Raw genomic sequence first — 24,642 nt, 5'->3', positions numbered from 1 at the left:
GTAGCCCAAAAACAAAAAACAAAAAGGAAGGAAAGAAGGAAGGGAGGGAGGGAGGAGGAAGGAGGGAGGGAGGGAGAAGGAAGGAGGGAGGGAGAGAGGAAGGAGGAAGGAGGGAGGGAGGGTAAGGAGGGAGGGAGGGAGGAAGGAAAAAGAAAAGAAAATGGACATATTATGGCTGGTCCCAGTTTGATCCCCGGCCCCACATATAGTTCCCTGGAGCACCAGTGAGTATGTCCAAAAGAAACAGATAAAAATGTATGTGGACCGCCCCCCCTCCAAAATGTGTGTGGAGCTTTTTGAAAGTATCATTGCAGTCACAGTGTCTAAGGGAAAAAAAGGAGGAGGGAAAGAGGAAAAGTGGGTGTGCCATAGAGGGGGGGGGTAAAGGAGAGGATATCAGGGAAACTGGGGTCATTGGTGGTGGGAAATGTGCAAGGGATGATGTGTTGGACATTGTGTGACAGAAAACTATGACCAATTTTGTAACTGCATCAGTGCCGGAGAGATAGCACAGCGGTAAGGCTTTTGTCTTGCATGCAGGACAGTGTTTTGAATTCCAGCATCCCATATGGTACCCCGATTTCTGAGTGTAGAGCCAGGAGTAGCCCCTAAGCGCTGCTGGGTGTGACCCCAAAACAAACAAACAAACAAACAAACAAAAAACCACATTATTGTAGGCCCTAGAGAGAGAGTACAGAGGAAGGGTGATCTTTTCTTTGGGCTGGATTCCAGATACCGCTGAGCTAAAGTGTGAAGTTGGGCTGTGACTTGGTGGTAGAAAACATGCCTTGCATAGATGAGGCCCTGCGCTGTTCAAGCTGCCAACTCTTTTTAGACCAGGATGCTAGTCACCATGTACATGTCCTCTAGGGCAAATCGATTTTTGTATGTTTGGTTTGGGTTTGGGGACCACATCCAGCAATGCTCAGAGGCTTACTTTCAGGAATTACTGCAGGCCAGGCTCGGGGCTACATGAAACACGAGGCATCAAACCCAGTTCTCTTGCATGTAACGCCAGAACCCTCTGCACCGTAATATTGTTTTGGCCCAGCTCAGTAAATGTTTCAAGGGAGTTTGGCTTGCAGGTCAGGTGTCACCTGAAATAAATTTTCTGTTGAAATCAGACTGCCTGTGAGGAAATCATGAACTTTCTCTTGTTATGTAAATGGGACGCCACATTATATTTTATCTCGAGGGTGTAATTGAAGGAATAGGAGAATGTAGATTAATTTCTCAAAGACGTAGCAAAATGTTGCAGAATTTGCTCTAAGATTGAAGCGAAAATTTGACGAGCCTGCGTAAAGCAAAGTCACAGAAATACAAAATCCCAAGCTGATTCCTTTGGCTTCTTGTGATCATATTTAACCCAGTAATATACATACCACTACTGTGTCGCTCTGATTTCATAGCCTGAAAGTTTAATAGGTGGTGAATGATGAGGGGGGGGGGCAGGGAAGGGATGTTAAAATTTCCCATTGGAAATATTGCATGCTCTATCACTTTCTCTTTTTTGTTGCTTTGGGGTCACACCTGGCAGTGCTCTGGAGCTACTCCTCCTGGCAGGCACGGGGGACCCTATGGATGATGGGATTTGAACCACTGCCTGTCCGGGATCGGCTTCACGCAAGGCAAACGCCCTACCGCTGTGCAGCTGCCCGGCTCCTACGTGCTCTGTTATTATAAATGGTTGTCACGAGAAATGGAGGCCGGTGGGGTCAGTGAGGCGGCTCAAGGATGTGGTTCAAGTGGCAGTGCCTGTGCCTTGCTGTGCAAAAGCCTTTGGTTTCATCTTCCACACCGAGTGCTGGAGTGTCACTTGGTGTTATCCGTTGGTCTTTCCCGGCTTCTTTAAAAAGAATGAGAATAGAAGGAACACATTTTCTGGGGTGCTTTATCTGGGACTTCCTCCTCGTTCAAGGCTGTTTACTTCTTGGTGGCACAACAATGCATTACATGCTCTGTGAGGTCACACCTCTGTTCCTGGTTTTTGTTTTTCCAGTCCCTGGATTGAACCCAGCACCTCAGACTTGCAGGTCATGTGCTCCATCACTAACGCACATTCCCAGCCAAAGGAACAATGCATCATCACGGTTGTTTGAAATGTGTGCATCACTGAAAACCCACTTCCATCCTTCACTGTACACTTTTCCATTATTCCAATGGGAGGTTCTAACAATTGTATAAATGAGAAATATGCCTTAATATGGGATAGGACTTGTTTTTGTTTGGTTCTTTGGTTGATTTTGGGGCCACACCTGGTGGCACTCAGGTTACTCCTTGCTCTGTGCTCAGAAATCATTCCTGGCAGGCTCGGGGGACCACATGGGATGTCGGTACTCCAACCCAAGTTGGTCCCAGGTCAGCTCAGTTCAAGAAAAAGTGGGTTGTGCCCTACCTACTGTACTATGCTCAGGCCCCAGATATGGGACTGTTTTATTTCCATATGTGTGTTAAGGAAATGACCACAAGTTTTTTATTTACTGTTTTTATTTTGTTTAGGTATTTACGAGATTATGGCATCTGAAACCCACAATGTTAAAAAACGGAACTTTTGTTATGAGATTGAGGATCATTCCATTGGTCTTCCCAGAAAAAGGATCTCTAATTTCACTAGTAAGAACATGAAGGAGGTAAGTCCATGGTTTCTAGGTCGTGGATATGACCTTAATCTACTCTGGCTGCAGTAACAGACTGCAAACTGTGCTGCTTATAAAACAAAAATGTTTCTCATGGTTCTGGAAGTTCAGAAACCCAAGGCTTGGCAGCTCAAGTCTGGTATGTTTGTCTTTGTTGAGGAGCCATTATCTGGTTCATGGTTATCCATCTTCTGTCTGTGCCCTCACATGGTAAAAGAAGCCAGAGAAATTAAATTAAAGGGGTCCTGTATTAAAGACACTAATTCCATTCATTAAGGCTTTGTAAGAGAAGAATGTTAGTATTTTCAACTTGAATTTATGGAAAAAAACAAACCTTCTGTCTATCACAGATCGTGTATGCTATGATATCTGTGGGTTGATCTCAATTCTTTTGCCCCTAATATATACTGTATTTGATATGTGGTAAAGTTTAAATATAAAGGAGTTATCTGAGAGACACTTTTTGTTCTTTATTACAAGGCTAAATAGTGCTGATAAGATTTCTTTTAACCCATAATAAATTCAGTTCTTATGTTAAGTACCGTTATAAGTATTTTGTAAGAAGGAATAGATAGACTGCTTTCTCAGAAAGTTACAGCATACAGTTTTGTGATTGATTGAAACTAACATTTAGAACAGAGAAAGCTTGATTGGAAATATATAAATGCTGAATTTTAGTTCTGTTGATACCAGTCACGAGGTTCATAGCTTTATTATAGAACTAGCTGTAATTACTTACTTTTATTTTTCAGGTTAAGAAATCTCCAAAACAATTGGCTGCTTACATAAACAGGTAAGAATTTCTTAAAAAACAAAAACAAAAAAAAGAATTTCTTTAAGCCTGTGGGAAACAACAAATATTAAAAGCTGGCTGCATGTGAAAATAGAAGATAAACAAGTGTTCTTTTTTATTATAATGATTAGCTTGTTGTCAGGCAGCTCCCTTGTGCCTGTTATTATAATAAACACACATTTGCCATCTCTTAGTCTCTTATCTTAACAATAGTTCAACCATTGTTACCTGCTAGATGCAGATATCATTGCCTCTGTTATAAGAGAAACAAGATCAGAGTAATGAATTGTTCGGTGTCTTCTACCTAGGCAGTGATGAAGTGACACTCATTTTAGATCTATCAAACTAGAGGCACTTCCTCCTAAATACTGGTTCTGAAAATGTAATCTTGACTCTCTAGGTCCCTTCTTAAAATTAGTCAAAATGATTCATTTATTCATCTTTTCACACGTTTTATTTTGAGGCATTATGATTTATAAAGTTGTTTCTAAGAGGGTTATAAGGATAAAGTGTTCTCACCTTTCATTCCAACACCCATTGGCCCGATCCAGTGGTCCCAGGTACCTGTCCATCTCATTCTTGTTTCCTTGGCAGTTACGTTTTTAAGCTTGATTATTGTAGTTTTTGTCCCGTGCTTTCAGTGTTCTAGTGATTGAGCTATATAGAGCAACCTCACCTCTACCCCAGCCATAAAGGTGCCCAAGACCCTCTGTTGCCCCTCTGTAATTTCCAAGTCTCCTCTTAATTGCTCCCCTACGTCAAGTCTCTCTTTCCTTGGCCTCTTTTTTTGTCATCTTGAGTTTTATCCACCTTTAATATTCACTATTGCCTAGACAAGTGATCATATAAACTATAGAGTACTGAAAATATCTGGTATTCTTCCTTTTCTTGGCTTCTGACTTCATTTAATATGAGATCATCTATTCAAGTCATGCAAATTTCACAATCTTATGATTTCTATGGCTGCATAGTATTTTATTGTATGTATTTGCCTCGATTTTATGAATGTGTGAATGTGTTTGGGCCACACCCAATGGTGCTCAGAGGTTACTCTTGGCTGTGCTTAGAAATTATTCATAACAGGCTCAGGGGACCATATGGAATGATGGAGATAGAAACCAGGTCAGCCACATACAATGCAAATGCCCTACCCACGGTGCTCTCTCTCTGGCCCCTACCTCAATTTTATTATCCACTCTTTTTTTTTTTTTTTTTTTTTTTTGGTTTTTGGGTCACACCTGGCAGCACTCACGGATTCCTCCTAAACAAAAAACAAAAAACAAAAAAAGTAAATTAACAGATATTCTTGGTTTTAGTTTCTGATTAAGTAACTCAATTAATATTGCCTACATAAAAAAATTATTTGGGGCCAAAAAAAAAATTTTTTTTTTGGGTTTTTGGGTCACACCCGGCCATGTTCTGGGGTTACTCCTGGCTCTACGCTCAGAAATCGCCCCTGGCAGGCACGGGGGACCATATGGGATGCCGGGATTCGAACCACCGTCCTTCTGCATGAAAGGCAAACACCTTACCTCCATCCTATCTCTCCGGGGCCAGAAAGATTATACAGGATATCTGCTGCATAGTAGCTTACCTGGTTTGATCCCTACTCTCCATATGGACCCGCAGGTACCACCAGCTATGACCCAAAGCCGTGCCCCCTAATCATTTTGAGAGACTGGGAGGTAGCTTAAAGGATTATTTCTCTGTGCCTTACATGCAGGAGGCCCAGGTTTGATATCTAGCACCATGTGGTCTGCCACAAGTACTAAAGCAGCAATCCCTATGCAATGCAGAGTAGCCCGAGTACCACGGTGTACTAATACCTAAGAGCATTGAGCATCTTGTACTATAAGGAGATGGCTGAAGGAATGGAGCAAATGCTTTGCATGCAGAAATCTTGTACTCCATCCTTGACATTGTGAAGTCCTCTCAAAACTGCCTAGAGTGGCTCCCACACAGTTGGGGAGAGGCTCCCCAAAAAGAAGATTATTCTGAGTCCAAAACATTTGATGATCTTGTTCCTAAACCATGAGATTTTCTCTCCCTTAATCAGAATAAACATTAAAATATTCAAAGTTGCATGATTATTATATCACTTTGTTAAAGAAAGATTTGGTCACTAGAAGTTATTATGATTTATTCTGACTCGTAATATTTCACGTAGAAAGCATCTAGTCCGGGTACTTTTTAAAATATTTATTAGGCATAAAGCACCTTTTTTTTTTTTTTTTTTTTTTTTTTTTTTGGTTTTTGGGCCACACCCGGTAACGCTCAGGGGTTACTCCTGGCTATGCGCTCAGAAGTCGCTCCTGGCTTGGGGGACCATATGGGACACCGGGGGATCGAACCGCGGTCCGTCCAAGGCAGCGCTGGCAAGGCAGGCACCTTACCTTTAGCGCCACCGCCCGGCCCCCAGGCATAAAGCACCTTTTGCATTATTTTCTGGGTTGTTTATATTGTTCTTTTTTAATTTCATTTTTCTCTTCAAGTTAAATTTATTGTTCTTGTGGGTATTTTTTTCCAGCAGCAACTCCCTCCTAGTGCTCAGGGGTGATGCAGTGCTGGGCTTTGAACCCAAGGTCTCCCCCTCATGCAAGAATATGTGCTCCAGCCTTTTGAGTTCTCTCCCAGGACGAAGCTAGACTTTTAAATTCCCCTTCTAATCTCAGAGGCTTGTGCTCATCTGATGTTAAAACGTTATGTGTTTTAAAACTTTGAGTGTTTTTTTTTTTTCACCTGGTTCTAAATTCTTTTCACAGAACAGTTGGACAAGCTGTGAGAAGCCCAGAGAAACTATTCAAGGCGATCTATCGCAGAAAGAAAGTTCATCATCCTTTCCCACATCATTGTGACAGGAAAAAACAGTCCCCCGAAAGTGGGGACTGTGACATGGCAAATAAAGAAAATGAACTGGCTTGTGCAGGCCACCTGTCTGAAAAATTGCGCCCTGATAGTCGAACGTATTTGGTGAATGCCAGCGATTCTGGCTCTTCACAGACAGAAAATCCATCATCGAAATATAGTACTTTTTTTTCTGAGGTAAGTCTGTATCATGAACTTACTTTTATTGCTGACTTTTTCTTCTTTGTCGTTTTCTGTTATTAGGAATAATTTGCCACCTACCAAATTCAGGCTAATTTGCAAGAATGTGGATCCCCGACACAATTTTTTTTTTTTTTTTTTTTTTTGGTTTTTGGGCCACACCCAGCGGTGTGCTAGCTCTCCGGGCTCTGACATAATTTTCTAGAATAGACCAATTTGAATCAAGTTTATTCACTTCTCTCTCTGACTTGGAATGGCATCATTGATAAGTACTGTAATAAAATGCATAATAGGAAGTTGCCCAGTAGAGTTTTAAAGAAAGGAAAAAAGGTGTCTGTGAAGTAGACTGTTAAAAGTTAATTATCCAGGAATATTTTTCTGTATTTTCATAATTATCTACTAGAAACTTTGTTTAGACAAACCTGCTAAGGTTTAACTGGTCCTGTGACTTAGACAGAATTAGTTGTTTCAGTAGACTCTCAAGAATTTTATGGGACCGGAGAGATAGCATGGAGGTAAGGCGTTTGCCTTTCATGCAGAAGGACGATGGTTCGAATCCTGGCATCCCATATGGTCCCCCGAGTCTGCCGGGGCAATTTCTGAGCATAGAGCCAGGAGTAGCCCCTGAGCGATGCCAGGTATGACCCAGAAACCAAAAAGAAAAGAAAAAGAAAAAAAAAAGAATTTTAGTGGGGTGATATACATTCTATTAGGGAGTTTTATGGTATGCACTCATGCTTCAAAAGTATTTAAAAATATTTATTTGAGGACAGACCAGATAGTGCATAAGCTAAAGAGTTTGCTTGCAAAATAAACTAATTAAAATAAAATGTTTATAGGGGCTGGACCAGTAGTATAGTGGGGAGGGCATTTGTCTTGCACGTGGCCCACCTTGGTTCGATCCCTGGCCTCCCACTTGGTTCTCTGAGCACTACCAGGAGTGATTTCTTTGTTTTTGTTTTTGGTTGTTAGGTGTACACCCGGCAACACTGAGGGGCTACTCCTGGCTCTACGCTTAGAAATCGACCCCGGCAGGCTGGGGGACAATATGGGATCCCGGAATTCAAACTACTGTCTTCTGCATGCAAGGCAAACGCCCTACCCCTGTGCTATTTCTCTGTCTTAGGAGTGATTTCTTGAATGAGAGCCAGGAGTAACCCCTGAATACTGCTAGATGTAGCCCAAATAGCAAAAATAAAAGAATTAAAATGTTTATTTGAAAGAATAGTTTACAGCTTATATACTAAGTTTATTACATACTATGCTACATATTGTAAAAAAAATAAAATGGAAAAAGAAAATTATGATTTCAAAATTCTTAAGAATGGTGGGGGCTCAGAGAGATAGCACAGCGGTGTTTGCCTTGCAAGCAGCCGATCCAGGACCAAAGGTGGTTGGTTCGAATCCCGGTGTCGCATATGGTCCCCCGTGCCTGCCAGGAGCTATTTCTTTTTTTTTTTTTTTTTGGTTTTTGGGCCACACCCGGTAACGCTCAGGGGTTACTCCTGGCTATGTGCTCAGAAGTTGCTTCTGGCTCGGGGGACCATATGGGACACCGGGGGATCGAACCGCGGTCCGTCCAAGGCTAGCGCAGGCAAGGCAGGCACCTTACCTTTAGCGCCACCGCCCGGCCCCCAGGAGCTATTTCTGAGCAGACTGCCAGGAGTAACCCCTGAGCGCCGCCGGGTGTGGCCCAAAAACCAAAAAAAAAAAAAAAAGAATGGTGGGTGCCAGAGATTGGCACATATCACAAAGAATGAGAACAAGCAGTGTTGGCAGAATGTAGAGAGAAAGGAACTTTTTTTTTAACCCCTCCCAAACTTTTTTTTGGGAGGGTTTTGGGTCACACCAGGCAGCGCTCAGAGATTACTCCTGGCTCTATGCTCAGAAATAACCCCTGGCAGGCACGGGGGACCACATGGGACGCCTGGATTTGAACCACTGTCCTTGTGCATGAAAGGCAAATGCCTTACCGCCATGCTATCTCGCCGGCCCCCCAGAAAGGAACTCTTATCCACTTCTGGTGGGAATGCTGTCTAGTCCAGCCTTTATGGAAAGCGATATGGAGATTCCTCCAAAAACTGGAAATTGAGCTCCCATTCGACCCAGCTATACCACTCCTAGGGATATACCCTAGGAACACAGAAATATAATACAAAAATCCCTTCCTTACACCTATATTCATTGCAGCACTATTTACCATAGCAAGACTCTGGAAACAACCAAGAAAGATGCCCTTCTACAGATGAATGGCTAAAGAATCTGTGGTACATATACACAATGGAATATTATGCAGCTGTCAGGAGAGATGAAGTTATGAAATTTTCCTATACATGGGTGTATATGGAATTTATTATGCTGAGTGAAGTAAGTCAGAGAGAGAGAAAGACGCAGAATGGTCTCACTCATCTATGGGTTTTAAGAAAAATGAAAGACACCCTTGTAATAATAATTTTCAGACACAAAAGAGAAAAGAGCTGGAAGTTCCAGCTCACCTCAAGAAGCTCACCACAAAGAGTGATGAGTTTAGTTAGAGAAATAACTACATTGCGAACTCTCCTAACAATGAGAATATATGAAGGAAATAGAGAGCCTATTTAGAGTACAGGTGGGGAGGAGGGAGATTTGGGACATTGGTGGTGGGAATGTTGCATTGGTGATGGGGGGGTATCCTCTTATATGACAAACACAACCACAATCATGTTTATAACCACTGTGTTTAAATAAAATATTATTTTAAAAAATTATGGATATAATTTTTTAAAAAAAGTAAAAATTATTAAATAAAAAGCAGCTGAAGCTATTATCCAGGAAAGATGATGACCCGAGCAAAGGTTAAGTAGACCAATGTGGATGCAGTTTTTCATTTAAAGAAGTGATAATAAGGGGGCCGGGCGGTGGCGCTAAAGGTAAGGTGCCTGCCTTCCCTGCGCTAGCCTTGGACGGACCGCGGTTCGATCCCCTGGTGTCCCATATGGTCCCCCAAGCCAGGAGCAACTTCTGAGCGCATAGCCAGGAGTAACCCCTGAGCGTTACCGGGTGTGGCCCAAAAACCAAAAAAAAAAAAAAAAAAAAAAAAAAGAAGTGATAATAAATAATATTGATAAATAAAGTGAGAACGAATTAAAAAAACAGAAGAATGGTGTAGTGCTGCAGTGCTTGTGCCTTTCCTAGCTGTGCTAGGCGCTGTTTCTGTGGCTTAGCGCTCGGGAATCCAGGTGGTGCCGCAGGTCGGACCTGGAGCTCTGGCACGCAAAGCACGGCCTCTAGCTTTTTGCACCGTAGCTCTAACCCACCTCAGTCTCAAACAAAATATTTTTAGTTTGCATTTCCTTTCTCTTCTTTTTGGGGAGATGGGGTTGGGCCATACCTGGCTGTGTTCTGGACTTATTCCTGGCTCTGTGCTCAAAAATCATTCCTGTAGTCTTGAGACCATACGGAATGCCCATGACTGAACTTGGGTTGGCTTTCGCAAAGCAAATGCCCTACCTGCTGTACTATTGCTCCAGTTCAAAATTGCATTTTTGATAGAACTTACTATCTCTTACTGCCGATGTTATTTGATACCTTTATATTAACAAATAAGGGTATTGTCCACTGTGATTGAAATATACTTCCACAGTTTTTATTCAGTATGTAGCATTACATAAGACGGTACGGTACCTTAATTTTTTAAAAGTGTTATTTAGTATTTAGAAGGCTTAATATTGTTTCTCTCTTTTGGGGGAGGGGGGTCCACACCCATCAGCGCTCCGGGGTTCCTCCTGACTCTACGCTCAGAAATCGCTCCTGGCAGGCACGGGGGACCATATGTGATGCCGGGATTCGAACCACCGTCCTTCTGCATGCAAGGCAAACACCCTGCCTCCATGTTATCGCTCCGGCCTCAATATTGTTTCTCTTTGACATGGCAGTTTAAAAGGCATTTTGGTGTCATATAAACAAAAAATACCCACCTTTTTAAAATTAAAATGATCTTCCATGTAGGTAAATAAAGGTGATCATCGCAGTTAGGATAACACATGCGTACAAGTGAAAAGACGCACCAACGGAAAGTTGGCAGAACTAAAGCTTTAACGGCATTCTTTCTTTTTTTTCTTTTGAAGTCCAAACAACTTTTATTTGCCTATGAAAATGTAAAATAAGATCCTAGACAATATACTATACTATATTCTAAATTAAAGTTCCTTCTCAGTTGAGAAGTTTCTTTTCCTGTCCAGTCTAGTTCCTAATAAGCCTTTCTATAAAGAAACACATAAACAGCAACAAAAATAACCCAAGAATAAGAGAACTAAACTATACTAAGTTCCTTCTCAGTTGAGAAGTTTCTTTTCCTGTCCAGTCTATTTCCTAATAAACCTTTTTTTTTTTTTTTTTTTTTTTTGGGCCACACCCGGCGATGCTCAGGGGTTACTCCTGGCTGTCTGCTCAGAAATAGCTCCTGGCAGGCACGGGGGACCATATGGGACACCGGGATTCAAACCAACCACCTTTGGTCCTGGATCGGCTGCTTGCAAGGCAAGATAGCTGTGCTATCTCTCCGGGCCCCTAATAAACCTTTCTATTAAACACATAAACAGTAACTAAAATAAACCAAGAATAAGAGAAAGTAGCTAGGAAAAACTTTTTCACACTCACATATAGACATAATATATGCTATATATATATGAGAAAAGAGAGGGGATGGAGAGATAGCACAGTGGTAGGGCCTTTGTCTTGCACGCAGCCGACCCAGGAAGGGCTGTGGTTCAAATCCTGGTCTCCTGTGCCTGCCAGGAGCAACTTCTGAGCACAGAGCCAGGAGTAACCCCTGAGCGCCTCTGTGTGTGACCCAAAAAAAGAAAAAAAAGAGAGAGAGAGAAAAGAGAAAGCGAATTTTAATGTTAAAAAGAATCACTGGGGCCGGGCGGTGGCGCTGGAGGTAAGGTGCCTGCCTTACCTGCGCTAGCCTAGGAGACGGACCGCGGTTCGATCCCCCGGCGTCCCATATGGTCCCCCAAGCCAGGAGCGACTTCTGAGCGCATAGCCAGGAGTAACCCCTGAGCGTTACCGGGTGTGGCCCAAAAACCAAAAAAAAAAAAAAAAAAAAAAAAAAGAATCACTATCATTTCGGGGGTGGGCCACACCTGATGACACTTAGGGATTGCTCCTGGCTATGCATTCAGAAATCGCTCCTGGCTTGGAGGACATATGGGATGCTGGGAAGATTGAACCTCGGTCAGTCCTAAGTCAGCATGTGCAAGGCAAATGCCCTACTGCTTGTGCCACCGCTCTGGCCCCAAGAGAATCACTGTCATTCACAAATATTTCTTTGTGAGTGAATGATATTATGTAATGAATTCAGCAAGTGCTGAGTAGGTAGATTGATAAATAAGAACAACAGAAAGACTTGGACCCAAGAGATAGTTCAGAAGGAAAGGCATTTGCCTTGCGGCACCACCAGCAGCAGAGTTCAAATCCTCAGCACCTCCCTCGTTGGCTCTCCTGTGTGTGGGTGGCCTCTAAGACTGTACTGCCAACACTTCCGTGGAGGTGGGAAATGATGAGACCAACGTTAATCAGATGATCTTAAACTAGATATGTTGAAGGAAAATAAAATATAACTAACCCAGAAATCTGGTCCAGGGGCCAGAGAGAGGGAAGGGAGGGAGGAAAGAAGAAGGAAGAAAGGAAGAATGAAAGAATGAATGAATGGTGCTCGCTTCGGCAGCACATATACTAAAATTGGAACGATACAGAGAAGATTAGCATGGCCCCTGCGCAAGGATGACACGCAAATTCGTGAAGCGTTCCATATAAAAAAAAAAAAAAAAAGAATGAATGAATGAATCTGGTCCAGTTGGGACCTGGGTTTACTTTTCTATTGAGTGTAGGCTAAGACAGTCTGAGAACAAACATCTTAAGGAACACTACCTGCAGAAGTTAAATGATAGATAGTGATAGATAGATAGGGAGGGCTCTTGCTTTTGTATGTGGACAATCTTGATTCCATCTTCGGCACCACACATACGGTTCCCTGAGCTCCACCAGAGTGATCACTGAGTGCAGGGCCAGGAATAAGCCCCAAGCACCACTGACCACTGTTTGTGAGCTGACCCCTGCCCCTTCCCCCAGAAAAAAGGCTATTTGTGTCGAGAATATAGCTGAAGCCGTAGAGAACAGGCCCAGCATCTCTGAGGAGCTGAGTTTGACACCTGGTACCGTAAGTTCACACCCCTGGTCTCTCTAGAAGTTGCAGTATAGCACAGCCCTGGTGACACTCAAGCACTGCAGTCCAGTGCTGAATGCTGGGACCCACAGAGCCAGGCTGAGAACCGCCAGTAGTGGCCCAGCACTGCTGGGTGTAGCCTCCATAAAAATTTATACTTCTGGGCCCGGAGAGATAGCACAGCGGCGTTTCCCTTGCAAGCAGCCGATCCAGGACCAAAGGTAGTTGGTTCGAATCCCGGTGTCCCATATGGTCCCTCATGCCTGCCAGGAGCTATTTCTGAGCAGACAGCCAGGAGTAACCCCTGAGCATCGCCGGGTGTGGCCCAAAAACAAAAAACAAAAACAAAAAATACTTCTAAGATTAGTTTTAATTGTTGATTCAAATTATTTTCACAGGGCTGCTAAGTATGTAAGTTCTATAAGTGAACTAGTACCACAGTGAAACTTTTCAAGACCCTCCTTTTATTTTACCGTTCTTTCTGATTACATGTCACAAACTTTTCTTAATCTTATACTTACCTAATAGGTTTGATTATTTTTTTCATTGTAAACTTATTTTTTCTGGATGCTTAGTGTCTATTCTAAAAACCTAGATCTGGGGCCAGAGAGATAGCATGGAGGTAAGGCATTTGCCTTCCATGCAGAAGGTCGGTGGTTCGAATCCTGGCATCCCACACGGTCCCCTGAGCACTGCTGGGTGTGACCCAAAAACAAACAAACAAAACAAAAAACTAGATCTAAAAGTGAAACCATATGATTTTTGTCAAAGTTCAGAGATATCTAACATTTAAGCTGGCACTTTCTATTCTAAAGTTAATCCTTCTGAAGTTTGTTTTTTGTTTTTTGTTTTGGTTTTGGGTCACACCCGGCAGAGCTCAGGGATTCCTCCTGGCTCTAAGCTCAGAATGCTCCTGGCAGGCTCGGGGAGCATATGGGATGCCGAGATCCGAACCAATGACCTTCTGCATGAAAGGCAAATGCCTTACCTCCGTGCTATCTCTCCAGCCCCCCTTCTGAAATATTTTAAATAACCATATATATATATATATAGGCTGTTGTTGATACAGGTTTTGTTTGTTTTGAACCTCAGCTGACTGTTCTCAGGACATACTCCTTGCTCAGTACTCAGGAATTACTCCTGGTGGAGCTTAAGACACCATATGTGGTGTACCTGCTGGATTATCTCTCCTATCAACACATGGTTTTAATGAGGAGGGGGAAAGAAACAAGGCCAGTTTAAGTCCTGGCACATAAACATGAGGAGAATATATAATTGCTATTTTAAAACTAGGTTGTCCAGTTTGATAGAGAAATTGTTAGAATATTGAAGTATAAAAGCAAAGTTAGGGTATATAATAATAATAATATTTTAATTTTATTTGTGCTTACTTTGTCTAGAAAATGCTTTGGAGGGCCCGGAGAGATAGCACAGCGGCGTTTGCCTTGCAAGCAGCCGATCCAGGACCAAAGGTGGTTGGTTCGAATCCCGGCATCCCATATGGTCCCCCGTGCCTGCCAGGAGCTATTTCTGAGCAGACAGCCAGGAGTAACCCCTGAGCACCGCCGGGTGTGACCCCCCCCCCCAAAAAAAAAAAAAAAAAAAAAGAAAATGCTTTGGAAAGATGCATACCTGTTAACTGATTGTTTTTGATAAATGTTAATTTGTGTTTTAGGGGAAGTTTGAAAGCATTTATTTTTTATATGATTCTTTTAATAGAATACTTTTTTCTCCTCTATTCCCCTTACTATAATTCTTTTTATATAATTCTTTTTAATACTCATTTATTTTTTAAAATAATTTTTATTGTGAATTACGAATCTTATATAATACTTTTTTAGAAGAGAAAAAAATGAAGGAATAATTGGATTTAAACGTATCACAGAACTAAGTTTTGTGGCTCCCTGGTATACCATAAACAAGGTCTTTATTATAAGCTTACTATGTTTATTTGCAATATTTCTTGTAAAAGGAGTTACCTCTGAATAATTTTGAAAGGCCTATAGAATAAGTTCATACAAAAATATTTCATGGGGCCAGTGAGGTGGCGCTAGAGGTAAGGTATCTGCCTTGCAAGCACTAGCCAGGGAAGGACCGCGGTTCGATCCCCCGGTGTCCCATATGGTTCCCTATGGTCCCCCCAAGCCAGGGGCAATTTCTGAGCGCTTAGCCGGGAGTAGCCCCTGAGCATCAAACGGGTGTGGCCCCAAAAACCAAAAAAAAAAAAAAAATTTCATAAGGGCCGGCGAGGTGGCGCTAGAGGTAATGTGTCTGCCTTGCAAGCCCTAGCCAAGGAAAGATCGAGACAGCGGTTCAATCCCCCAGCGTCCCATATGGTCCCCCCAAGCCAGGGGCAATTTCTGAGCGCTTAGCCAGGAGTAAGCCCTGAGCATCAAACGGGTGTGGCCCGAAAAACCAAAAAGAAAAAAAAAAAAAAAGAAAAATCCATTTCCTAGGGGCCTGAGCGATAATGCAGTGGTAGGGTTTGTCTTGCAAGTGACTGACCCAGAACAGACCTGGGTTCGATCCCTGGCATCCCATATGATGCCTCGTGCTGCCAGGAGTGATTTCTGAGCACAGAGCCAGGAGCATCCCCTGAGCATCACCGGGTATGGCCCAAAAACAAAAGATTTCATATAATTTTTTTTTTTTTTTTTTTGGTTTTTGGGCCACACCCTGTGACGCTCAGGGGTTACTCCTGGCTATGCGCTCAGAAGTTGCTCCTGGCTTCTTGGGGGACCATATGGGACGCCGGGGGATCGAACCGCGGTCCGTCCTAGGCTAGCGCAGGCAAGGCAGTCATATAATTTTTTTTAACAAATTAAGTTATTTGCCTTTCAGGTTTCTCAGGACCATGAAACAATGGCACAAGTTTTATTCAGCAGGAATTTGAGACTGAATGTAGCTTTAACTTTCTGGAGAAAGAGAAGTATAAGTGAACTTGTAGCTTATTTGGTGAGGTAAGTATGATCTTAATGTTTAATGAATGTAATTTCCAATGTGAAATCATGAGCATTTGTTTTCATTACTGGCTAAAAATTTTAACTTTCAGCTAAACTTTAGTTAGAAAATATAATATGGTTTAAAAATAACATTTATCAGGCCAGAGTGGTGGGTAAGACTTTGCACACGGCCAATGCAGGTTTGATTCCCAGAACCCCATATTGTCCTCTAAGCCAGGAGTCTCAAACTCAATTGACCTGGGGGCCACAGGAGGCAAAGTCTGTAGTGAGCCTTGAACATTGGTGTGTGTGTGTGTGTGACCCAAACAACTAAAACAAAACAAAACAAAAAATGATTCCTCTAGGGCAGGGCCACAAAATGTTGTACGGAGGGCCTTTTGCGGCCCGCGGGCCATGAGTTAAGACCTCTGCGTCTAAGCCAACGGGGAGTCAGTGACCCCTTAGCACAGAGCCAGGAATAAGTTCTGAGTACTGCTGGTGTGTCCCCAAAACATAAACAGATAAATAAAACATCAGTAGATTAAGTGTAACCAAAATTAGAAGACCATTGGCTTTATAAGTTGATTAAAAGTTACATTTTTGGCAAGCAAGGCATGCACCCTCACTGTTGTGCCATCACTCCAGTCCCTCCAATTATCTTGAAGGAAAGGAAATTTCATTCAATAAAAAAAAAAAATCTCGGGCTGGTGAGGTGGTGCTAGAGGTAGGGTGTCTGCCTTGCAGCGCTAGCCAAGGAAGGACCGCGGTTCGATCCCCCTGCGTCCCATATGGTCCCCCCAAGCCAGGGGCAATTTCTGAGCGCTTAGCCAGGAGTTAACCCCTGAGCATCAAACAGCTGTGGCCCAAAAACACATACACAGACATACACACACACACACACACACACACACAAAAAAAAGTTACATTTTTGGATTTAAATGTTCATAAAACAGATTTCAGTATGGGAAAACTTTAAATCTTTTTAAATCCTCTGTAAGTGAAACAAATCAAATAATGTCTCTTTCACTGTATTCACAACTCTTCTCAGACTCAGCTTCTTACATTCTCAAGTGTTACATTAGTCGGGCCTTTGACCAGCTTTCATTTATAAAATAGATTTCTTGGGGCTGGAGAGATAGCCTGGGGGTAGGGTGTTTGCCTTGTATGCAGAAGGACAGTGGTCCCTCAAGCCTGCCAGGAGGGATTTCTGAGCATAGAGCAAAATTTCTTCACTTCACATGAATTTCTTACTTCCTTTTTTTTTTTTAAATAACAACATTGATATGCTTTTAAAATTTTCTTGTCTGTTGTCTCTGCCTTCTCTTTCCCATCTCACCAATACCCGGACCCCTACCCCGTATGCTCTGTCTCTGCTCACTGATGTGTGTGTCCTTAGCACCAACCTTATCTTAGACTACCTGTTGAGCAAATTTCTCACTTTCTTTTTTTTTTTTTTTTTTGGTTTTTGGGCCACACCCGGCAGTGCTCAGGGGTTACTCCTGGCTGTCTGCTCAGAAATAGCTCCTGGCAGGCATGGGGGACCATATGGGATGCCGGGATTCGAACCAACCACCTTTGGTCCTGGATCGGCTGCTTGCAAGGCAAATGCCGCTGTGCTATCTCTCCAGGCCCGAATTTCTCACTTTCTCTTGTTGAAAGTGTTCTAGCTTTCATGCAAGTAAATAAGAAAATTATACTCCTAAACTGTGCTGCCCCCTCTTGTACCAACAGGATAGAAGACCTTGGTGTGGTGGTGGATTGCCTTCCTGTGCTTACCAATAGGTAAAAAAAGAATTTTTTCAAAATAAAATAATTCAAACAGTTATAGCTGTTCATATTTCTTAATTTATATTTCATTTAGTTTACAGGAAGAAAAACAGTACATCTCGCTTGGCTGCTGTGTAGATTTGTTGCCGCTAGTCAAGTCACTGCTTAAAAGCAAATTTGAAGAGTAAGTCTTAATCTGAAACAGGTTTTCTCGTTCACCTTCCTAATTTTTGTGCTTTGTATACACAGTAGTACTTTGAGCTACAGGAAACAGACATGTCAGAAAAAACTACAAAATTACAGAAATTATCAGTTACATAAGGAGGGGGTGAAATTTTGGAATATTTGTTTATAGAGGTGGAGAGTATCATTTTTTGTGAAAGTTTCTTATATGAAAACATTTGAATTTTGTAACAAAATGTCATTTCAGATATATAATTGTTGGCTTAAACTGGCTTCAAGCAGTCATAAAACGATGGTGGTCAGAACTATCATCAAAAACAGAAATTATAAATGATGGGTGAGTAGACCTTGGTGGTGGGAAGGTTGCACTGGTGAAGGGGGTGTGTGTTCTTCCTTCCTTCCTTCCTTCCTTCCTTCCTTCCTTCCTTCCTTCCTTCCTTCCTTCCTTCCTTCCTTCCTTCCTTCCTTCCTTCCTTCCTTCCTCCCTCCCTCCCTCCCTCCCTCCCTCCCTTCCTTCCTTCTTATTTTATTTATTTATCTATTTTTTATTTATTTTTTTGGTTTTTGGGTCATACCCAGCAGTACTCAGGAGACCACATGAGATGCCGGGATTCGAACCACTGTCCTTCTGCAAGCAAGGCAAACACCTTACCTCCAGCCCCAAGGGGGTTTTCTTTTTTATAACTGAACCCAACTACTAACATGTTCGTAATCATGGTGCTTAAATAAAAATATTAAATAAATTTTAGAAAAGGATAAATTGTGGGACCAGCGAGGTGGCGCTAGAGGTAAGGTGTCTGCCTTGCAAGCACTAGCCAAGGAAGGACTGTGGTTCGATCCTCCGGCGACCCATATGGTCCCCCCAAGCCAGGGGCAATTTCTGAGCGCTTAGCCAGGAGTAACCCCTGAGCATCAAACGGGTGTGGCCCGGAAAAAAAAAAAAAAAAAGGATAAATTGTTGGGCTGGCGAGAGACCACAGCCATAGGCTGTTTGCCTTTCAAGCAACCTATCCAGGATGGACAGTGGTTCAAATCCCACCCAGCATTTCTATGGTCCCTGTGCCTGCCAGGGATGATTTCTGAGCGCAGAACCTGAGCCCTGCTGGGGTTAAAAAAAGATAAGTTGTTGTTGATCACTTCTTTTCAGTAAATAAAGCAGTTTGGTTAAATTAAGGGATAATTTTCATCTCATGCTTGCTGGCATATAATAATTTTCTTTATTTGTACAGAAATATTAATGGGATACTTTTTTTTTTTTTTTTTTTTTTGGTTTTTGGGTCACATCCGGCGGTGTTCAGAAATAGCTCCTGGCAGGGACGGGGGACCATATGGGACACCGGGATTCGAACCAACCATCTTTGGTCCTGGATCAGCTGTTGGCAAGGCAAACACCGCTGTGCTATCTCTCTGGGCCTGGGATACTTTTTATATGTGAAAATTTTACTTGAAAATGGAATTCCAAAGCCTAATTATCCCCTAAATTTCTTGTAGGAGGACTTTCAGACTTTATTTTGGAAGGAAAATCTTAGCCATGATTTAATCAGTTCCATTATAATGAGTAAGGGAACGAAAAAGAGGCAACCCGAAATGGAATTAATTTTGAGGCTCTGGAATGGCTATTTCCTGCAGGATTCTTTGACTGCCTGGACCTTAATCCCAGAGTCAGTGTGGTTGTCTACAGTCCTAAAAACCAAGTTGTAATCATTATAATTTGTGTATCGTCAGGGGTCTCAAACTCAATTTACCTGGGGGCCGCAGGAGGCAAAGTCGGGGTGAGGCAGGGCCGCATAAGGGACTTCGCTTACCGAACGTTCGCAATAAAAAATCGCATTAAACATTTGCATAGCCCAAACGGAACTGCTCGGGGTATGCGAATGTTCCATGTGATTTTTTTCTTACTAATGCGATTTTTATTGCGATAATCGCAAATACTGCGATATTTGAAGGCCGGCTGCGGGCCACAAAATGTTGTACGGAGGGTCGCAAACAGCCCGCGGGCCATGAGTTTGAGACCCCTGACCTACATGGTCCACCAAATGGACCAGATTTCCACAAAGGTGCAAAAACTGACCACCAGTTTCCTTAGTGATTTTCTTTCTAAACTGTCAACATTTCTCACTTAATGCAAGAACAGATGGTTCAGTTGTTTCAAATGCCTCTCTTTTTTTATCTGCTCTAACTTAATATTTTATGAATTGGCATATGTAATTTTTAGAATTGCTTATAAATAGTATAATTTTCTCTTCGTGAAAATTGGAAATATCTTAACCTGTTTTGATTATTTCTGAAGTACGTATCATGTATATTTACATTCTTATTTTCTCCATTTTTTCCCTAGTAATATTCGGATATTAAAACAACAATTAAGCGGATTGTGGGAACAGGAAAATCATCTCACTTTGGTTCCAGGATATACTGGTAACATAGCTAAGGTAATCTATATTTAAACTTGAGGAATTAAGCTTAAAAATCCATATTTTAAGACAGATAGGGAAAAAATATCTTTAACCTTACTAAAAATTAGAAATAATGTGAGAGGGGCCAAAGAGATAGCATGAAGGTAAGGCTTTGCATACAGAAGGTCGGTGGTTCGAATCCCGGCATCCCATATGATCCCCCGAGCATGCCAGGAGCGATTTCTGAGCATAGAGCCAGGAGTAACCTCTGAGCGCTGCCAAATGTTACCCAAAAACCAAAAGAAAAGAAATTTAAGAAAGAGATAATGTAGGGCCAGAGAGATAGTATGGAGGTAAAACGTTTGACTTCATGCAGAAGGTCATCGGTTCGAATCCCGGCATCCCATATGGTCCCCTGTGCCTGCCAGGGGTGATTTCTGAGTGTGGAGCCAGGAGTAACCCCTGAGCACTGCCAGGTGTGACCCAAAAACCAAAAAAAAAAAGAAAGAAAGAAAGAAAGAGAGAGAGAGAGAGAGAGAGAGAGAGAGAGAGAGAGAGAGAGGAGAGAGAGGAGAGAGAGAGAGAGAGAGAGAGAGAGAGAGAGAGAGAGAGAGAGAAAGAAAGAGATAATGCATGAGTTGAAGTCTTGCAAGCTTCTGCCCCTGATCCATGCTATACATTGGCTTCTGAGCACTGCCTATATGGCCTTAAAATCCTCCCCCCAATTAATTAGAAATAATTTATTAGTGTCATTCATTTATAAATTTCTAATTTGTAGAAAAGTAATTCAGTTCTATTGTAATATGGTCTAAGAAATAGAAATTCCATATTTAAAAATGCTATGATCCGCTGAGTATGACAGAATTAGCTTCTATGTGTGTTTCAAATACAGCAAAAAGAAGTGATGTGGTAGAGGGTAGTGACTTAGTTCAAATTAGAAAAATACATTTGAAAAGAAGAATCTAAGTAAGACAGGCATTTGGAAAGACAGCAACACTGTTGGTGTGTCCAGAAGGCCAAATACTCAGAGCACAAGTGATTTGACGATAACAATTTTACGAAGTTCTTTTTGTTGATGCTATGCTTTTGGGGAAGATAAATCGCTCAAATTACAGTGTGCATTATTGACAATTTGCTTTTCACTTATTTTATTTTTTGGTTTTGTTTTGTTTTGTTTTGTTTTTGTTTTTTGTGGGTTTTGGTTCACACCCAGCAGTGCTCAGGGGTTATTCCTGGCTCCATGCTCAGAAATTGCTCCTGGCAGGCACGGGGGACCATATGGGACGCTGGGATTCGAACTGATGACCTTATGCATGAAAGGCAAACACCTTACCTCCATGCTCTCTCTCCAGCCCCTATTTTTTGGGTTTTTGGGTCACACCCAGCAGTGCTCAGGCATTACTCCTGGCACTACGCTCAGAAATCGCTCCTGGCAGGCTCGGGGGACCATATGGGGTGCCAGATTGGAACCAATGACCTTCTGCATGAAAGGCAAACGCCTTACCTCCATGCTATTTCTTCTGCCCCAGGAAAAAGATTTTTACTGTGTAGAAAACATTATTGAAATATACACAAAAAATTAAATTGTTAAAAAATGTTTGCCCACTTACTGAGCATATGGCTATCATAGATATACATCAACTAAATTATGAAAACTTTTGTTTTTGTTTTGGGGTCAGACCTGTCAACTTTCAGAAAGGCAAATGCCCTACCCACTGTGCTATTGTTCTGACCCCCAATTATGAAAACATTGAAAAAATCATTTTATTTACTTTATTCAGGGGTGTGGGAGAGATTTGTGCCACACCTGGCTGTGCTCAGGCATCACTCTTGGTGTAGTGTTCAGGGGACCATAGTTTGGGTTGGGTTGAATTGGGGTTAGCGATATATAAGGCCTTAAGCCCTGTACTTCCCTTCGGCCCTAAAGACTTCTTTTTTTTTTTTTCTCAATAAAGAATCTTGGGGTGCAGAGATAGCATGGAGGTGGGGCATTTACTTTGCATGCAGAAGGACAGTGGTTCGAATCCCGACATCTCATAGGGTCCCCGTAGCCTGCCAGGAGCGATTTCTGAGCATAAAGCCAGGAGTAACCGCTGAGCACTGCTGGGTGTGGACCCCCACCCCCCCCAAAAAAAAAAAAGAATCTAAAAAAAGGGTTTTGTGTCATGGACTTAACAAACAAAAGTATAAGCCCAGAGCGATAGAGTATATGCCTAGCATATGGCTGATCCTGGTTTGGTCCCTGGCATTTCATATGGTTCCCCCAAACTTACCAGGAGTGACTTTTTTTTTTTTTTTTTTTGCAACTGGCCCAGGAGTGACTTCTGGGCGCAGAGCCAAGAGTAATCCCTGAGCGCTGCCGGGTGTGGCCCAAAAACAAACACAAAAACCCAGAAATTTGCTTTTAAGGCTAGAGATAGAGCTAACTGAGCTGGAGCACATGCTTCGTGCTCATGGGATCTGTGTTGGAGGCCCAGTACTGCATGCTCCTGAGAACTGAGCTGGAGTAGCCCTGAGCATTGCTAGGTATGGCTCCAAAATGAAAGACTTTTTCTTTCTGTTACAATGGTGTGGGGCGTGTAGTGGGGACTTCTAGCACCGGAAGGTGCTCAGGACATCTCCAGAAGTTTTCAGCCAGCTGGCAGGTGACCATGAGAGGATGTTGTAGTGCTGGGATTAGCGAGGTCACTGCAACAGTGTTCAGGGCCTCCAGAACTGCATGCAGTATTGAGAATTAATTGCATAGGATGCATGTAAGCATGTGCCTGAACTCTTGTCCTCTCGCTTATGCCCCTTATTATACATTTTTTAGGAGATGGTATTTAATACTGAGAACCAAATTAAGTAGTCATGAGTCTTAAGAAAACCATTAAGCAAATAAGTCCTCTTTTATAATATTAAGCCTTTAATTTTGAGAGTAGAAATCGGAGAGATCTTGATCAAACTGGCCTAGAATTTGTATAACACGGAGGGGTTTGCTCTGAATGGTTCAGTGATCTTGCTTAGCTAGAAAGAGTTCTTCTATCACAGTACCAAGACATTCTGAGGTCTGCAAAAATTTGTGGAGCATATTCTGTGTGCCAGAGACCCTGTGCTAAACCATATGCTGATAATGAAAACAGGGCCAGAGAGATAGATAGCACAGTGATAGGGTGTTTGCCTTGCAAGCAGCGATCTGGGATGGACGGTGGTTCAAATCTCAGCATCCCATATGGTCCCCTGTGCCTGACAGGGGTGATCTCTGAGTGCAGAGCCAGGAGTAACCTCTGAGCACTGCTGGGTGTGACCCAAAAACCACAAAAAAAAAAAAAAAAATCAAATGACTGAAGATAGAACAAAATGCATTGAACGTATGTATGTATTTACCGTAATGCCTAATGAATTGTCGTTTCTTTTTAATTCCCCCAAGGACGTAGATGCCTATTTATTACAGTTGCATTGATAGAATTCTTCTGCTAAAGAGCATTTCCTTACTCAGAACGTCCTGGACCATATGAATTCCAAAAGAAAAAAAGTTTCATCCGAGAACTGTGAACTGTCGAAGAAAGCAAACCGTTCTTTTCTTTATAATGAAACCACTAACAAACCCTAATCCTCTACTTCACATTGAAGTGGAAAGTACCAGAAAGGAACAGCTTGCACTTTCGTGAGGTGAAAAGTGCACTATGAAGATTGTTCACCTCGGCTGCATGGGGGGCTTCTATGGTTATTTGGTAACACTGTTTAAGAACTACTGGGTCTTATTGCCATTCTACTTGAGTATAATTTATGCTGTGTGACAGAAACAAGACAGAAACAAGCCACGAGACCAATCATCTTTCAAAGAATGTGTTTTATAATTAAAAAAGTGCAGCTATTTTCTTATGTTGAGAAGACTTTGAAAGTTGAAGACATCATAGCAAATAATCAATACTAAAAGATTATGTTCGTACTGAGAAACTGTATCCTACATGCCTTAATTATTAATAAGCCAATGTATATGATACCAATATCTGTTTCAAAAAAGAAGAAACCAGCTGTGCTTCTGGCATGATAAAATCATGACAAAATCAGGGGTTTCCTTCCATTCACGGAGCAAGTTGTTAAAACTGTTTCGCACCATCTTAAAACTTGAGAATGTTTTCAGTATCTCTGATTTTTATTTTTTGCCAGAGTCATCATGTTATGTATGTGCGTCCTGTTCCTATATTAAAGAAAATGGCGATATGTATTTGTATGAATGTTTAACTGAAAATGTCTGCAGAGTTGGCTAATTTATGTTACTTTTTATTGTATATAGATTTCTTATATTATCAGTTCTGTATCACCTAAGTTTCTTTCATTTGAGTAAATCACTAAATATTTCTATTTTTGTTTTTTTCTGATTTTATATGAATTCTGATTTTTTCACTAAATATATTTTTAAAAATTATAGTGCTTTATAAATGTTTACAGTTAGTACTGACCTTACCTTTTAAATTCCACCACTTTACACTACTACCTCATTCACTGGTTGGTATAAAATGCCAGTAGACTATATGAGGTTTGTTTTTTTCGTTTCTTTTTCATGCTACTTTTATTGTCGATGAACTTTTCTTGAAATTGTTTTAGCAGCTGTGTTCCTGACCTATCTTGAAAGTGATTGGGTTTAAATACCACTTGTGGTTAGTACATCTCTTTCATGTGTGAAAAG

At 41.9% G+C, this 24,642-nt stretch overlaps 1 protein-coding gene and 1 non-coding gene across 2 annotated transcripts; both read left to right on the top strand.

The window, feature by feature from the left end:
• The first annotated feature begins 2,513 nt into the window (after positions 1–2,513).
• KATNBL1 (katanin regulatory subunit B1 like 1) lies at positions 2,514–24,180 on the top strand. The gene is made up of 9 exons (XM_049789805.1): positions 2,514–2,630; positions 3,389–3,429; positions 6,192–6,471; positions 15,524–15,642; positions 17,356–17,406; positions 17,486–17,575; positions 17,822–17,911; positions 19,913–20,006; positions 23,380–24,180. The coding sequence occupies exons 1-9, from the start codon at positions 2,514–2,516 to the stop codon at positions 23,410–23,412; spliced, it is 915 nt and encodes a 304-aa protein (XP_049645762.1). The 3' UTR covers positions 23,413–24,180.
• LOC126032970 (U6 spliceosomal RNA) lies at positions 12,169–12,275 on the top strand. Its single transcript, XR_007504128.1, has one exon. It is a non-coding gene; the product is annotated as a U6 spliceosomal RNA (small nuclear RNA).
• Positions 24,181–24,642: the final 462 nt, after the last annotated feature.

The sequence above is a fragment of the Suncus etruscus genome, chromosome 16 (assembly GCF_024139225.1).
Source record: "Suncus etruscus isolate mSunEtr1 chromosome 16, mSunEtr1.pri.cur, whole genome shotgun sequence".
Lineage (NCBI taxonomy): Eukaryota > Metazoa > Chordata > Mammalia > Eulipotyphla > Soricidae > Suncus > Suncus etruscus.
Note: the sequence above shows the minus strand (reverse complement) of the source record. Positions and strands in the feature narration are given on the sequence as shown.

Bases quoted from the DNA above. Each gene is read 5' to 3' on its own strand.
- KATNBL1 (XM_049789805.1), top strand. From the start codon at position 2,514: ATGGCATCTGAAACCCACAATGTTAAAAAACGGAACTTTTGTTATGAG. The intron at 15,643-17,355 runs GTAAGTATGATC...TTGTACCAACAG, and splicing joins CTTGTAGCTTATTTGGTGAG to GATAGAAGACCTTGGTGTGG. The intron at 17,407-17,485 runs GTAAAAAAAGAA...TATTTCATTTAG, and splicing joins CTTCCTGTGCTTACCAATAG to TTTACAGGAAGAAAAACAGT.